This window comes from Delphinus delphis, chromosome 1 (assembly GCF_949987515.2).
Source record: "Delphinus delphis chromosome 1, mDelDel1.2, whole genome shotgun sequence".
Taxonomy (NCBI): Eukaryota; Metazoa; Chordata; class Mammalia; order Artiodactyla; family Delphinidae; genus Delphinus; species Delphinus delphis.
In genome coordinates, this window is record NC_082683.1 from 61146718 (window position 1) to 61162621 (window position 15904).

Below are 15904 nucleotides of genomic sequence, written 5' to 3' on the forward strand. Positions count from 1 at the left end.
TGTGATGCCTCATCCTTGTATTACAACTCAGTGTTTTGGTAAAAGTATGCACTCAATAAATGTGTGGTGAATAAATGAATATCACATTTTAAGTCAGGCTAAATGACGTAGGGCAATGCAAAAAGGAAATATATTGAGTATTAAGGATTACAGGTGGATACAGGGTCCTTACTCACTTTTCCAAAGATTTAAAGTCCATTACTTTAGGAAGATAATGGCACCTATTTCTCTGAATGTAGCCGCTCATTGTCCCTTTATTATGAAATAAAGGACCTGTAAAATAATTAGCCATGAATGTGCCATTCAATGAATTATTATGCTTTTATTTTTTTGCTTTTTCAGATTAATAATTTTTTGACTCTTTTTCTCATTATAACATCATTCAAATTATTAATTTAGGAACTATTAATTTAGAATTTAGGTAAAGTTTTTTCTCTGGGACAGAAATCTGGAATTCAGTTCACAGAGTTTTTGAAAATCTCCATATCATCAGAGCTTATCAGTGCTTAAACTAACATTACTATAATTTCAATTTAAAAGAGAGACAGTTGATCTGATTTGGAATACTGGGCTGTTCTGTGAAGCTACTTTCTCAAGGGTGATTAGTTTCAATATTAATTTTTAATATGACCCTTTTACAGCCTTCTTACACACATGATCCTGTTTGATGCATTGAATTAAGAATACAAGAAAAATGCCTATTAAACTAAAATATTAAGGGTGGGGAGGATGGACAGATTGGGAGTTTAGGATTGACATGTACACACTGCTATATTTAAAATAGGTAACCAACAAGGACCTACTGTACAGCACAGGGAACTCTTGTTCAATACTCTGTAATAACCTAAATGGGAAAATAATTTGAAAAAGAATAGGTGTATGTATATGTTTAACTGAATCACTTTGCTGTATATCTGAAACTAACACAACATTGTTAATCAACTCTACTCCAATTAAAAAATTTAAAAAAACTAAAATATTAAATGTGACATAAAATATTTTATGCTTCTCTACATTTAAAACAAATAATTGACATGGAAGCCAGACTACACCTAAGAAAACCCTTACTTGAACTATGCACTGAAAGAAGTATATAGATTCAGGATAATATGCTAATTCAACTCTAAATATTAGACAGATATTTTGAGTGAGGGAGACTTTTTGTCTGGTTTGATTGTTGCTTTTAAAAAGGAAACTTTAAGCAAAGAAATGGCTTTCAAGTTTTTCCCCTACTAGGAAATGTTCATGTTGAGAGAAGTTGTATCTATCTATGTATCTATCTATCAATCTATCTAAATATATCTCCCCAAATTAAATTTTTAGTACTTATGAAATATTAACTTTAGAATTTGTATAAATTCCACTATACTTTTCAAGACTACATCAAATAAAATATAAAATTCTGATAAATTGTTCAATATATTCATTTCAATGAGCAGCCAAAGAACCTTGTGCAGAAAACCCTAACTATGCAGGCATAATTAAACCATTTTCTCAGATAATAGTTAAAATGGAGAATATCCACTAAATTAGGTTGACAGCAAATGTATAATGGCTTTCCATGTACAACATTTTACAAACTCACCTGCTTAGAGGCACGTGTAATGGGCAATTTTCATATTTTGACTAGATAGAATCTGAACACCCTATCACTTTGGAAATAGCTCCTATGAATGGATCTTAGTGAAAGAAAGAGCCCCACCTCATGCTTCTAAAACTCAAGTGAGGTAGATTTTTCCTGCATCTGACAGCTTAGTTCTTGAGTGTAGAAACGTAGGTTTGGTCAACTGCTCAGGTCTTTGGATCTTAGGGAAGTGAAGCAGATATGGGAACAGTTAGATATTACTCAGGGTAGCAATAGTAGAGCTGAGATTCCAATGGAGATGACAGATGTCCATGAAGGTGGTATCCTTACCTGTAGCATGACCTTAGCTGTGTGCTTGGCTGCCTATTGGCTGCACTTTTGGTTGCATTTCCTGTCTTGATGTCATCCTGTTCTCCAGATTTTCCATCATTCTGAGAGCTAGCCAAGATTCTTCCAATGAATTCCTTTTCTGCTCAAATTAGCCAGTTTGTTTCTGTTGTTTGCAACCAAGACTGATAGAGTATGACATATGAATATACTGGTATCACAGATTTATAAAACATTGAGACCCCTTAAAGTTTTACTTTATTTACTTTTGAAAAATATTTTTCACTTTTTCTGAAAGCCTGAAATTAAGAGTTAAATTCTCAGGACTTAAGGGATTTTTTTTCAAACATCACTAAAACTTATTCCTGACAATTACAGAAGATCTGACTCTTTATTTTACTGTGCCTATTTATAAAGTGGTAAACTATTCAAATTCAGCTTTTATTTTCTTACTAAGCAATTTCTTAGGAAAATTCACTATTAACTATCCAAGTCACAGAGCAATGGATGTTTTATCACTTTCATTATAATATGTGATGAAATATTGTCATATTTTCTTGAGAAAACAGTATGATATGCTAACCCAAATATAATTTAAGATGAAGAGTAATTAAACTTTTAAAGAAACAAGAGGAATGACAACTTGGAAAATATAGAATAACAACCTTTATTCACCTCACTGTATTTACTGATTATAAATGTGGAAACTGAAGTCATATTGCGAAGAAAAGACATTGTTGTTCATTATATAATAGATCTGGGCAGCAGTAAGTACACACACCAACACACACACACAGGAAGTCTTTCTTTGGCAATATTTTCCTATTATTTTTCCGAACAGAAAATACACTGTTAATTTCTCTGTCTCTCTGTCTCTCTCTTCCTCCCTCCTCCTTTTCTCCTCCCTCCCTCCCTCCCTCCCCTCCTCCTCTTTTCCCTCTTTTTTCCCTTCTCCTTCTTTCTCTTTTCAGATTTAAGGTGAGGTTGGCTTCCTAGAGAAAGGATTAGAGAAACAGAGAACTTTTGCTCCAGTTTGGTGACTGTCTTCTAAACATCCAGATTAACTCTATCAGATAATTCCTTTTAAAATTCTCTTCGAAGGTTACCAATCACACTTTCCTGTAGGATAAGTGCATGAAAGGATGGATGTCATGTGAACATTTTGAGTTATCTGACAAAAATTAAGGTAAATGTCTTTTTATTCTAAACTAAGTTTATTTTTAACATATCCAAAATCAACAGATGACAGATTCTTCTTGAAATGATACTAGCCTGAGGATGTACCCAAACATAAAAATGAAGCTCATTGTATAATTTCTTGTGTTACTTTGTAAAAGACATTCATTCCTCATATATTAAACTATGAAAATTTTGTTAATATATTGTTACAACTGAATTATGAGAGAATAGAAATTTCTGGACACACATGCTAGTTGTCTATCTATAAATTGGAAATATACATTTCCAGCAAAAAAAAAAATTCCAAATTAAAGAAAAAAACAATCTTTCTCCTTGTCAACATTTAAAATTATTAGACAGTAAGACTTTCAAAAGCATAAACTAGTTACATATCTATCAACAGGAAAAATGTATTTCCAGAAATAAATTTTATTCCAAAAAAATCTGTTTTTCTCCATGTCAGCATTTAAAGCAGGTGCCATCTTCTGAATAATTAAATCACAAGATGTTACTTATGTGAAAATCTTAGCAAATGAAACAAACAGAAACTGCTGGCTGCACTGTTGTCATTTCTTCTTGTTTTTATGAATTATCCAGAACACCACATGGCTGGCTTGGAAGCTTATTTTCCAGATCACTGATAGCAATGTGATTTTTTGTTTGTACGTGTGAGTATGTGCTTTGTTTTGAAAGACATCAGCTTGAAGCAGTTTCAAATCTCTGGCAACAATTTCTTAAGGTGTATGTCATAAATGAGCTGTTGACCACATTTTTGCCAGGTCACTTGTCAAATGTGCTGTAGGGAGATATCAAGTTTCAGGGCAACCACAACCCACATTTATGAAACTACTTAGAAAACTATGTAAGAGTTCTGTGGATTCTATTAGGTGCTTTAGAACAACCAAGAAAACTTTGTTCTTTTTAATTAGCATATTATAGTCTCCAAAGAATATTGTATAAGTTCTTTTTCTAAAATAAGGTCCCCAAATTTTCTCAGGAAATTGCATGTGCTTGGAGTATTTGTTTAAGCACAATTCAAACCTGCAGGAGGTAGAAGTCTGCTGCATTTAGTGTAAAGTTAACTTTTTTGATTGCAAAAAGGTCAAAATTAATGAAGAAACTAGCAAATTCAAAGTTCCACTGAGGAACATCCCAATGATTTTAGCAATTCACTTGAAATGAAGGAGGAAAACCACCCCTTTTAACATTTTGAAGCTTTGAAAGCCTAATGGACCATGCTACCTCCTGTAGTTTTACCAAACCAAAATTTGCAAGGACTGGGCTCATTAGCATTAAGTGGAAGCAGACCATTCAGCTCAGCAGTAGTCTTACAATGTTTTCACCATTACCGTTGATTTTGGTTGAAGAGATATTGCCATCTCAACTGCTACTTCATTTTCCTTATTGCTGTTCATATAAAATTCCTGTTATCCCCTGAATTAAATGCCCCTCCCTCCAAATGACAAAAAAACTTTTTCTTTTAACAAGTGTCCAAAATATATTCATTTTTCAACAAGGTAGATTCTTGAAGCAAGGCCATCCTTGTTATGTTTTGTTTATTTCTCCTTCTGTATGTTCCAAACTATTGGGTAATGGTTTGTGGATTAAGGAAGAAAATGAGTAATTAGAATATGGAGAATGTAGAATATTAGATATATAGATAACTTGTTTTTTTTTTCTGAGTCATTGCAAGAGATATTATCGAACCTTAAAATATTGGCAATTCATTAAATTCAACTGCTTTTAAGATTTTTGCATCTCATCATTTTAGGGGAAAATTTGGATTGCAATGAAAAACCCATGCATTATTTAGCACACACCCATCCAGGTTACCTGGTTCTGATTCTGTGGGGACTCCACCTTTCATTGCATTTGAACTATTTTAAAAGTTGTAGATAAATGATAGCAAGGCAAAGTATTTCTTGTCAGTCAACACATAAATAAATTCTGTTGGTCAAAGTTTCAATTGAATTCTTTATTCTGGAAGAAGCCAGTTTTACCTCTATTAGCATATTAATTTCAATATTCTTGATCTATAAATGTGCCTGTTCTTTGGATTATCCTTTTATCTGGTTGTAACATCTTAGTCCTTCATTAATGAATTAATATGTTCATTTTACATGTGTGTGAAAGTTATGCTTTTCATTTTTTTCAAACTAGAGTGATATTCACAGGATTCACGTTATATTTCTATTTTGACAACAAAATACAAATGTATTCCTTAGGTTGTATATAGTTTAATTTCTAAAATTAGAATCTTTCTCTTGTTCTACTGCCCCAGCACAAACAGATGTGCATATAATTAGTATTTTGATATAAATTGGCTCAAACAACATTGCTCAAGATTAAAATCAGTATTCTATTGTGAATTTAAAAAAATGTGTATATATTCTGCTCTCCATTTCCCTAAGAATTCTGTTGATTGCAGATGCCTAGGAAATAGTCTTAGTGGATTATTCAAAACTTGGCAGGTTTTTGCAAAATGCTATATTAAAAAATACATATGATTATGACAAGATCCTCCATTTAGTGTGATGGGCCTAATATTATCACGGGCTGTGTGTCCAAAGGCAGTTGCACCCCAAAAGTTTTAGATGAGATGTATAATGTGATTTGTCTTTAAACCACATACCCTCTGGAGGCATTGGAAAATAAAAGGATGGCATTAAAGGAAAAAAATTTATCTACATATAAACAGTTACTTATATATAAATATAAATGTACATATAGTTGTTTGTGAAGCTAGTAATGTGATCACATCCTTTTTCTATTTCTAAGAAGGCTCATGGAAACTGAAACAAATTGGGAGTATTTTTGCATTGCACATTTGGCTCAAATCTGCCACTTAGTGGAAGTATAATCTTTAGCAAGTGACTTAAAATTTCTGAATATCATGTTCATCATCAATGAGACAATAATAACGTTTTAAAGTACATTTAAAGTCATAGTAGTAATGTCTGCTGAAGTACTTTGCCATCGTAAAATTCAAGGTAGAGATAGCTGTGACCCTTCAGGAGTAATTCTAACTGCCACATCTGTCTCTGAGGTGGAGCATGTTTCTTAGATTGAAGACCTTGAGGGAGTCATGGTATTCTTAAGAGGACTGTGGGAGGAGCTTTTAGGGAGATGACTGAAAACTATTCCTTCTTTCTTCCTCTCCAGGAAGATTGGAAAGTATTTATTTGATTCATTTGCCATTTTTTTTCTTTTTCTACTAAACATGTCAATTCCTAAATATTTTCAGTAAGTTTGGGATTATTAGACAAAAGCTTATATGAATGTGAAGGTATATGCTTCTTCAAAAGTTCGGGGGAGTACATTGACACTCTGGTGTTTGGATCAAATTACATTATCTTGAATGAATTATTCTTGGAAAATTTTCTCTTAAAATTCTTAAATTTCTGCCTGCCAGGCAAAAGCAAGTAATTATTTTCCAAATACCTAAATGTCATTTTGAAGTATCTCTATTTTGACCTATTATGTTCAGTGAGAAAATAGCTCTGCTTCATATGCTAGCTTTCAGGGTCTGAGACTTGATGCTTCTGTTTCCATGTGATTATTTGCAGAATAGAATTTACAAAGGGAGAAATAATGAGCCAGTGGGAAAATCAGATGTTTATTAGTGTGTGTTTTCATTTTTTGAGGGGGAAGGGATTCGGTAGATATGGTTTTCCCAGAATATCAATGACACCCATATTTCAAAATAGCCTGTTACACCAAGTACAGATAGTCTATTGTTTTGTTTATCTACCATATTGTTCCTTTTTATTTGGTTGATGAGCATAAATGGACAGATTTGGAAAAGATGGCTTAAATCATTCATTTGGGGTGGCTCTCATTTGCATATTATAACCATCACAAAAAATGAGCTTTCAGCCAAATCACATTTTGTTTGGAAAGCAAGGTGTTTTTTTTTACTGAAATTGTATCTGAATGCCTTGAAGTGGAGTATATACTCCCTGTCTTATACCCAGCTGTCTTATGAAATTGTACTATCTGCCTGGATGTTTAGCCTGAAAAACCAACAGGATTTCATCATCAGTCTCTGTTACTAACTTTGATGCATTTCAGCAGGTAAAAGTTCTAAATAATTGATCATAAAATCTTTCCAGAAAATTTCTTCTTTAGGCTAGATGTAGTTCAGCTTGTTAGACTGAACTTTGGGAATCAGCAATAGAGAGAAAGGCTACAAAATGGATCCTTTAAAACTGTAGCATCTAACATTTTCACCTGGTATTTCATTGGAGTATCTGAAAGATGTGAATGTGGTACAGTGGATGCAGCAGAAAATGAAGAAGGGAATAGCAGAAATATGTTTACTATTTCTTCCTTTTTCCCTTAAACTAATAGAGTTTTCAAATGAGTCAAATACATATTTTAATTGATAAACTGACTTTATATTCACCTATTGGAAACAGTACAACATATTTTTACATCAGATTATGAAATACGGATGTTTTACTAAAAGACAGGAAGAGCTTGTTCCAGTCTTTAAAGTAAATACATATTCAAAGGATCTTAAGGCATACCATTTATTCATATTCATATCTATTGAAATACTGTACATCCACATACTTCAATAAATAGTTAAAAACCTGACCTCTTTTTAAATCATTTCTGAGTTTCAAAAAACAATTTTTATTGAAAAGATTAAATAGATAACTTTTGGCTGTGTCACAAAGCTAAGCACAATGGATAAATTAACAATTATTCAGTAAATTTGATCAATATAGATAATTGGCTTTGATAAATTTCTCAGAGGTTTCTGAGTTCACACACTGGGGTATTTTTATATATATATATATATATATATATATATATATATATATATATATATATATATATATATATATATATAGTCCTGAATTATCTGGTAATTTTCTCAGTTCTCCAGTCTACTTTCTAGATATAGCTTAAAAGTTATGATGAAGCATTAATCTTTCAGTTAAGTCTAAACTCCCCAAAAGTGGCTTTAAGTTTGACATTCTCTCTCTCAAATCTTTTAGTGTCACCCCATAACACAATACTGTAATTTGGGCAGTACTTTTTGTTATATAATTGCTGCATAATAGGAACTTAATGGTGTAACAGGACTTATGTTTCAAATGGGATCGTTGTAAAACATAATTACACCAGTTGCAGTTAAAAGAATGTAAATGTATTAAGTCAGCTACCCTAATATTCTGGTTCCTCCCTCCCTCTCTTCCTTTCTTCTTTCTTTCTTTTTTTTTGCTTCTCCCTTTACCTCTTTCCCTTTTCAGTCTTTTTCTTTTCTTTCTACTCTCCTTTCTCAACGGCTCTTTATTTTTCTTTTTTCTTTCTTTGAAAATAATTCAGGGGCAACAAAAAGAGTCCCACAAATGAAACCCATGGAAATATAATGCTGAAATGAATAGCTAGAAAAATTGTTATAGATCAAAAGATAAATCAGTTTCATAAAACTGCTATTTTGAAATTGCAACAATCTTGTACAATCAGGACTGATAAAATGGAGTAATCAGACGTTTCATATGTCCATAAATGTAAAATCATCTACTTGAACATTATATGCAATACATTCACACAAGAAAGCAAATACTGTAGCCTTATTTGAACAATATTGAACTCATAAATACTCATGATTTCACTCTGTCCAGGGGCCTAACAACTAGGAATGCTGCTTGATACAGAAAAACATAGTGAATACCTCCTCTATTTAAAAAGTCACTCAAGAAATTCTCTTCTAACATAAAGGCAAATACATATAGCTACTGAGCTATGACTGTACTTCTGTCACATCCTATGGGAAAAACACCAGACTCCACAAATTCGGAATCATGACAACACTTTGAACTAATTATTTGGTTCATCCATAGTTTATACCTCAATTTACCTCACATTTACCCTATAAACCTTACAAAGAGGAGGTATTTTTAACTCTAGGAAAGCGATCACTGTATAATATGCATTCTTGATCTGTTTCTTTCTCCCAAACAATGGTACTGATGGTTAACACTTTTGTGGTAGCACCACTATTTCTAGTAAGTAGATTATCATGGAGTGTGCCACTTTAAAGCTGCAATACACACAAAAAATATTTTGTAGTTTACTCACCAATTCCACAAAGAATATTTTTAGAAAGCAAATCAATAATAATCAAAGTTAAAATGCCATATGTGTTTAAGAAAAACCCTATATCAGTCAAAATAATGTAATAAATTATTACAGTGGGTAAATTTAATAGCATTATGCCATATTATTGCCATTTTATGGAAATATTGTACATTTATGCCTCCTCATCTAGGATTCACATTTCTAATTAAAACAGATTTATGGTGTACTTTGAGACTAAATTTTACTTACATTTTACTTATATTCATTTCTTTCAGGGCAAAATATTAGATATCTTAAATGTATACAATCTCTGTGAAATATCTTGTTTCTAACTATATTAGTAGGTGTTTTGTAGTTATTATGACTTGCAAAAGGGAACTATTTGCAGAAATCTCTCTAGGTATAGTGAAATTGGTAACTTTATTAAACCTGTAAAATGGCTTCCAAGGCTATGGTCTTTCTTTAGTAAAGAGTAACACGAACAAACTATTCTTGTAATATAATGCTTCTTAGAGTAACAGCATTTTCTTTCAAAAATGTAGTTTTCATTCTTTATGATAGAAATAATTTAATATCCATGATAAATTAATAATTAGTAGATTTTAAGATATCCTTCATCACTGGTGGCTGGTCTCCATTTGAACACATCTTACATATATCATATAAGAAGAAATAAAGCGTGGTAATTTTTTTTTTTTTCTTTTTGGCCTTGTTTGTTTGAGCTACTGGCTATAGAGAAAGATTTAACTGCAGAATTTGTTATTTCAGAGATTGATCTGCTGCATACCAGCATGAAATATTTGTTATAATATATTTTGGAACTTTCTAAATACAATATGCATACCAAACTATCAACTGAGTGATGTTTTCAGATGGAAAATAGGCAAAATACACCTATCCACAGGAACACTATATCTAGCATACCAACTTACCTGCCACAGAACCAAAAATTTTGAGTGCTTACCAACTCATGTAATATTAGGTAATTGGATTTTGTGTCCTTTCTGACAAACCATCTTAAAAATTTTGGCCTGGAACAGTGAAAGGAAAAGTTGCTGTATTGCTAGGCAATCCTTTGGATAGACTGTACTGTCATTTTAAAGGGAATTATTTCTCATAGTGGATCTAATATTTAGCTACAACTAAAGAAATCATATGGTAGATTTACCTGTACTATGTTAGTTAAATTGTTTTTCATCACAAAACTGAGTCATCGTGGGGCAAAATTCTCAAAATGTGGGAAGAGATTTTTACAGCTTGATAACTCCTTTGTTCTTTAGAGATAGGATATAGTTTAACTTTATCATTGTGGTTTACTTTTGCTTTCAAATTGTAGAATTTGGCAAAAACACTTTTATTAGTTGGAGATGAAGAGAAAATTATTATTTCATGAAGGCACACCCATGCTGAACTTACAGGAAAGAGAAGCAGAGCTGCACAGCCAGTTATATTACAAGGCTCATTCCTGAAACCTGAATATCATGCGAGCAGAAAAATCTAGATATGTTATATTTTGAAGAAATGATCTGAAGGCAGTACTATTTGCTTTTTTATCAAAAAAGAAAAAAATGCATCTTTGTAAATGTGGATTGACTCTTATTGAAACAGGGAAATGAATGCTTGTATTGCAGCCTTAAAGAATCACATATTCACTGCAATATTCGTTTTTTGTAAACTACAGCCTGCAACCTAGCAGACCATGACTGAATGCTTTTGAAAAGTTGTAGATTACAAACATGAAATCACAATTAATATCCTCTAAAAGTAATTTCAGAGCTTTCACATCTTAAAAAAAGGACAATGTGTACTGCTTCACAAGGTAATGTAGCTAATCAAAAAAAGAGTAGAATTAAAGTATTTACATAATGAGCAATTCTACAGAAGGCGATCATCCCCATGTAAGCACTGCTGATTATATCCCACGCTGCTTTTAACAAACTGTACCAGATTGGATCCAGCCATCAGCACTTTCAGAGAATCCTTAAAAGCCTTTTATGGGTCTTTAAATTTATTGTAGAATAGCATTCTTCAGGTAGAATATGCTGGTGAAAGAGGACAGTGTCAACACAAGGTACCAGCAGGAGAAAAGAACGTCAGCGCTCCCGGTAATTCCATACTGGGCTGTACTTGGAGCTGGAAAGAAATGGAAAAGAATAAATCAAAATCTAATTTGTGTCTTTCAAGATCTTAACAATAATCAAAAGGCAGCCGGGTGTACTGGGGAGAACACTGGCATTGGAGTCAGACAGACTTAGGTTCACATCAGGTTCTGCTGTATGACAATGTGTGGCCTATTTGACTAACCTCTCTGAGCTTCACTTTTCTCAAGGGCAAAATAGAAATAATATAATCCACCTGGCAGGGCTGCAGTGAGAATTGGAGATGAAGCACATGTAGCACATTGCACTGGGCTGGACACACACTAAGTATTCAACAAATATCAGCTAACATTATTATTCCTATTATATTCATGCAGATTTCAACTCTAAGATACCTGTTTTTGTTTGTTTGTTTTGATGGCTGCTATTTCCTTGTCAAACTTCTCATTTTGTTCCTGTATTGTTTTCCTAATTTTGTTTTGTTGTCTGTCTGTTTTCTTATAATTAAGAGGATTATTCTGAATTCTTTGACAGTTCATAGATTTCCATTTATCTAGGGTAAGTTATTGGAGCTTTATTAGCTTCCTTTGGTGTTGTCATATTTACCGGATTTTCCATGATCCTTGATTCCTTACATTAGTATCTGTTCATTTGAGTAATGGGGTTACTCTTCATATTTTACAGGTTTGCTTTGGCAGAGACAGTTTTTCACCAGTCAGCTCAGTTTGGATTTATGGGTGTGTTTGCTGGTAAATGTCTTTGAGCAGGTGGGTTCTGCTATTCGGGTCTATTTTGGGTGAGACACCCTTTTAAAGGAGATGAAAGATGCATTGGCCTCTGCCAGTGGGGAGTTTTCTTGACAGTACAATTGTTGATTCTGTGTGAGATTCAAGGGCTGAGACTACTACTCTTTAGTAAACATGGAGCAAAATCAACTATTTGATGTTTTTATTTGCATCACAAATGAGTTTTAAACAAGGAGAAGATGATGAAGAAAATAAGTCTATTGTTGAACAGATAGCTTTTCAAGTTTTGATATGTAAGAAGCCTAATTTAAAACCACAAAACTCCTTAAATTATTTTCTCTTGTTCAAGACCTAGAACGATGTTTTATTTTTTTAATATAAACAAATATTTAATTGGTCTGTTACCTTCTCAGTGACAGCTATTTCAGAGTTGTTTTTGCTGTATTTTTAAGAATCTTGAGTGCAATAAAACTGGTATAATAATACAGGACTAATAATAAGCAAAGCACATAAAATGATTTCATAAATAAGAAATAGATCTTAAAAGCCAAGCACACAAAGCAAAGATAACATTTTTATATCATGACAATTTAAATAGTACATTAAGTGGGTAGAGTATAAAAGACTCTCAAAACTCCTTACTCATCCTTTAAAATGCATTTTTGGGGCAATCTTTCCTGAATTCCTTCTATTTCTCCAACAAGCTGAGCAGATTACCCTATTGTGTCATTAGGTCACAATATGTATTCCTTTTTATACAACTATCATACTGCATTGCAAATATTTGTGTACATATCTATTTCTCTCACCAGACTGTAAACTCTCCTAGGTCATGTTTTATTTATCTTAGTGTTTCCAGACACAATGTCTGGCAAGTTCTGGTACACAGTGGATATTCAAGAAATATCTGTTCAATGAACAATTCAATTAAATAAATAAATAGGTCAGAGTTAGAAGGAGTATGTCTCTCCTACAAAACAGAATCTCTTCTGAAGCAAGCCATTGTCTATAAGCTAGAGAATCTACCATATGCTTTCTTTCATTCATTCAGCAAATATTTATTAAACTAGGTACCAGGGACTGTACTAAGTACTGGAAATACAATATATAATAAGGTGGGTATGATCCTTTTGTTACTCAATTTCATATATCTCCATATATATTCCTTTTTATCATATACCTTAAATGCCATCTTTTTCTCCAATGTGCCTTTGTCTTCTACTCAGCCTCCTATTGTTTTAGACATGACAAATCTATATCATATTTAAAAATTAAATATTACTTTGTAATTAACAGTATATATATTTTTCCATGGATGTCTCAAATGGATGTATTTTTTAGTTGTTTGTGAATGCAATACTTCCATTAGTCCTAAAATAAAGTAGGAGCCTTTTGCAGCACTGTTACTTGCAATTATTGAATATTATCAAAAATGTACTGTAAAGTAGCTATTGACAATTAGTAGGCCCCAAAATAAACAGCAAAGTTAGTTAAGGGAATGTGAGGTCAGATATCTAATGCCAAGTCTTATATCATGTATCATCTTTAAGTATACATCGAGCATCGTTTTTTGGTCCTGGGAATTGAACACAAGGAAAGATAAATAAAACTCAATCTCCTCTCAGGAAAGTTTCATTCTAGTTGGAGATATAAATAAAAAGGCAAATATTGAACATTAGGATTTATATAATCACTATAAGGATAATGAATGAACACGGGAGGGCTCCCCAAGGACTCATGGCAGGTATGTAGTCCAGGCAGCAGACACAGTAACAATTATTTTTTATAAAATGTGGTGATATACACATATTAGTACATATATATATCTCACTTAAAAAAACTACAACATAGTAAAGTAGCCCATTGACTTAGGTATCTTATTATTATGTAATGTTTATCTCATTGACTGATATTTATTTATTATGTGTTTTGGGGGGACTTGTAAACTGAGTGATTTAGAGTACAAGGCTAATGGTACTAAAGTTAGGGGTCTTAGTGCTATTTGGGCCACTTAGATTTGCTTGGCATGTTAAATCCCAATCAGCTATTTAAGAAATTATAGAAAATGTTAAGAAATTAAAGAAAATAACTGTTAGCTATTAGAAATTAGCTTTAAGAATCAATTCAAATATCATCTTTAAAAAGTGAAATGTCTTTATAAAACCATATGAGAAATTAACTTGGCATTATATTTAATATCATATTTACATATCTATCTTTCCGCATTAGACCAAGAATGTCTTCAAGACAAGATTTATTATATGTATATTTTATCACTGGTACAGAACACAGAGTCTAGTACTTAGTAAGTGTTCAATTAAGTATTTGTTGAATGATGATAAAGTTCACATCCATTTCCAATATTATCACCATAAACACATAAGGGGACACAATATCTTGACTTCTTTTTTCAGAAGAATACTTTCATGACCATATTTTATTCTTTCTTCTCTTTCTACTTTTAAACTCATTCTTACCTTCTAAGACCTGTACAGATTCAGAATACCTTCCTTCAGCATTTCAGCAGGACCAGGAAGAAAGATCATGAGGCAGATTATAGGGGAAGAGCATGTATCAAACTTTGTAGCATCATCCTCTTGCAGCAAAAGACAGCGAGTGTAGAGTAACCTGGGCCCCCATATATGGTCCTGAATATGAAGACATCCAACTATGTCTCTGGGATGGTCAGATCTGTTGTATGTTCCCTGCCATGTTTTTAGTTGCCTGTGAATATCATACTGCTACTCATTCTAAGTAGTAGTAGAAGGGAAAGGGCATGTGATCACAGGTGTAGTTGGGCTATAGTGAGGGTTTGGTTTCCTTCTGAGAGATATGAGAAGCCACAAGACAGTTTCATGCAGAGGAGGCTAGCTGAAATTTTAAAATATACTCTTGACTACTCTGTGGACAGTAGATTGTACTAGTGTAGGCAAGAGTAGAAGCCTACGTTAGCCCCAACCTTCAGGGGTTTCCATTGCCTGTGGAGGGAAGCCAAAGTTGTGTAGCTCAGTATTCAGGGACATCTATTATCTGGTTCTAGTCAACTTATCCAGACTCATACACACTGTTAGCTCCAGTCACATGAGCCATTTTCTAAACACATAGAGTGTTTTCATTATTCCCTGTCATTTGCACATACTATATCCTTAAACCTAAAAGGTGTTACTTCCTATTCTCCTTCTCCACCTATCAAAGTCCTATTCCTCCTTAAAGATCTAAAATACCACCTCCTCCATAAGGCCCCCCCAATCTCTCTAATAAGAATTGTTAGTCTCCTGCTTATACCCGATTTCATAAATATATCCTTTTTTACTTATAATAAATTATATATATGTATAATATATATGTAGAAAGATATTTATATCTTTCTCTTCCACTGGACTATAAGCATGTTGAAATTATGGAACATTCCTCCTTGTCATATGTGCATTTGTATCTTATATCAAATGTGTTTAACAGATGTATTTTGAATTGAATGTGGGAAAATATTCCTAAATATGATTTGTGTAATCCATGACCACTTTGATAAAATACCCTATTTCAATAGTTGTTCCTATGATTTCTTACTTTTAAGGCAAAGTGTGGAAGGAGGAAACTTCTGTTTCTTTCTTACTACCTATTTAATTGTCTTTGGTTTCCGAGGAGAAGAATGAAGAGAGGAGAAGACATTTAAATGGAGAAAGAAAGGAGAAAGAAAAGGGAAGGGAAAGGAGGAATAAAACAAAAGGGTGAAGATTTAAAACTAAGAGAGAGAATGAGAATACCCAGCCCTTGAGCAATGTGTTAGATGCTTTCAAGTTTGCCATTTTATTTAAGAAAAAGAAAGAGAAAGAATTAATGAAATGGGGTATGTCAGGGAGGCTACTTTGGTGTGG

The 15904-nt window shown here is 32.8% G+C and overlaps 1 protein-coding gene across 1 annotated transcript in view; it reads right to left on the reverse strand.

The window, feature by feature from the left end:
- Positions 1 to 10243: 10243 nt before the first annotated feature.
- NEGR1 (neuronal growth regulator 1) overlaps positions 10244 to 15904 on the reverse strand; it is a 909858-nt gene continuing 904197 nt past the window's right edge. Inside the window, exon 7 of the mRNA XM_060005942.1 lies at positions 10244 to 11317. Within this exon, the coding sequence (XP_059861925.1) occupies positions 11193 to 11317 (125 nt within the window). The 3' untranslated portion in view covers positions 10244 to 11192. The remainder of the gene's footprint in view (positions 11318 to 15904) is intronic.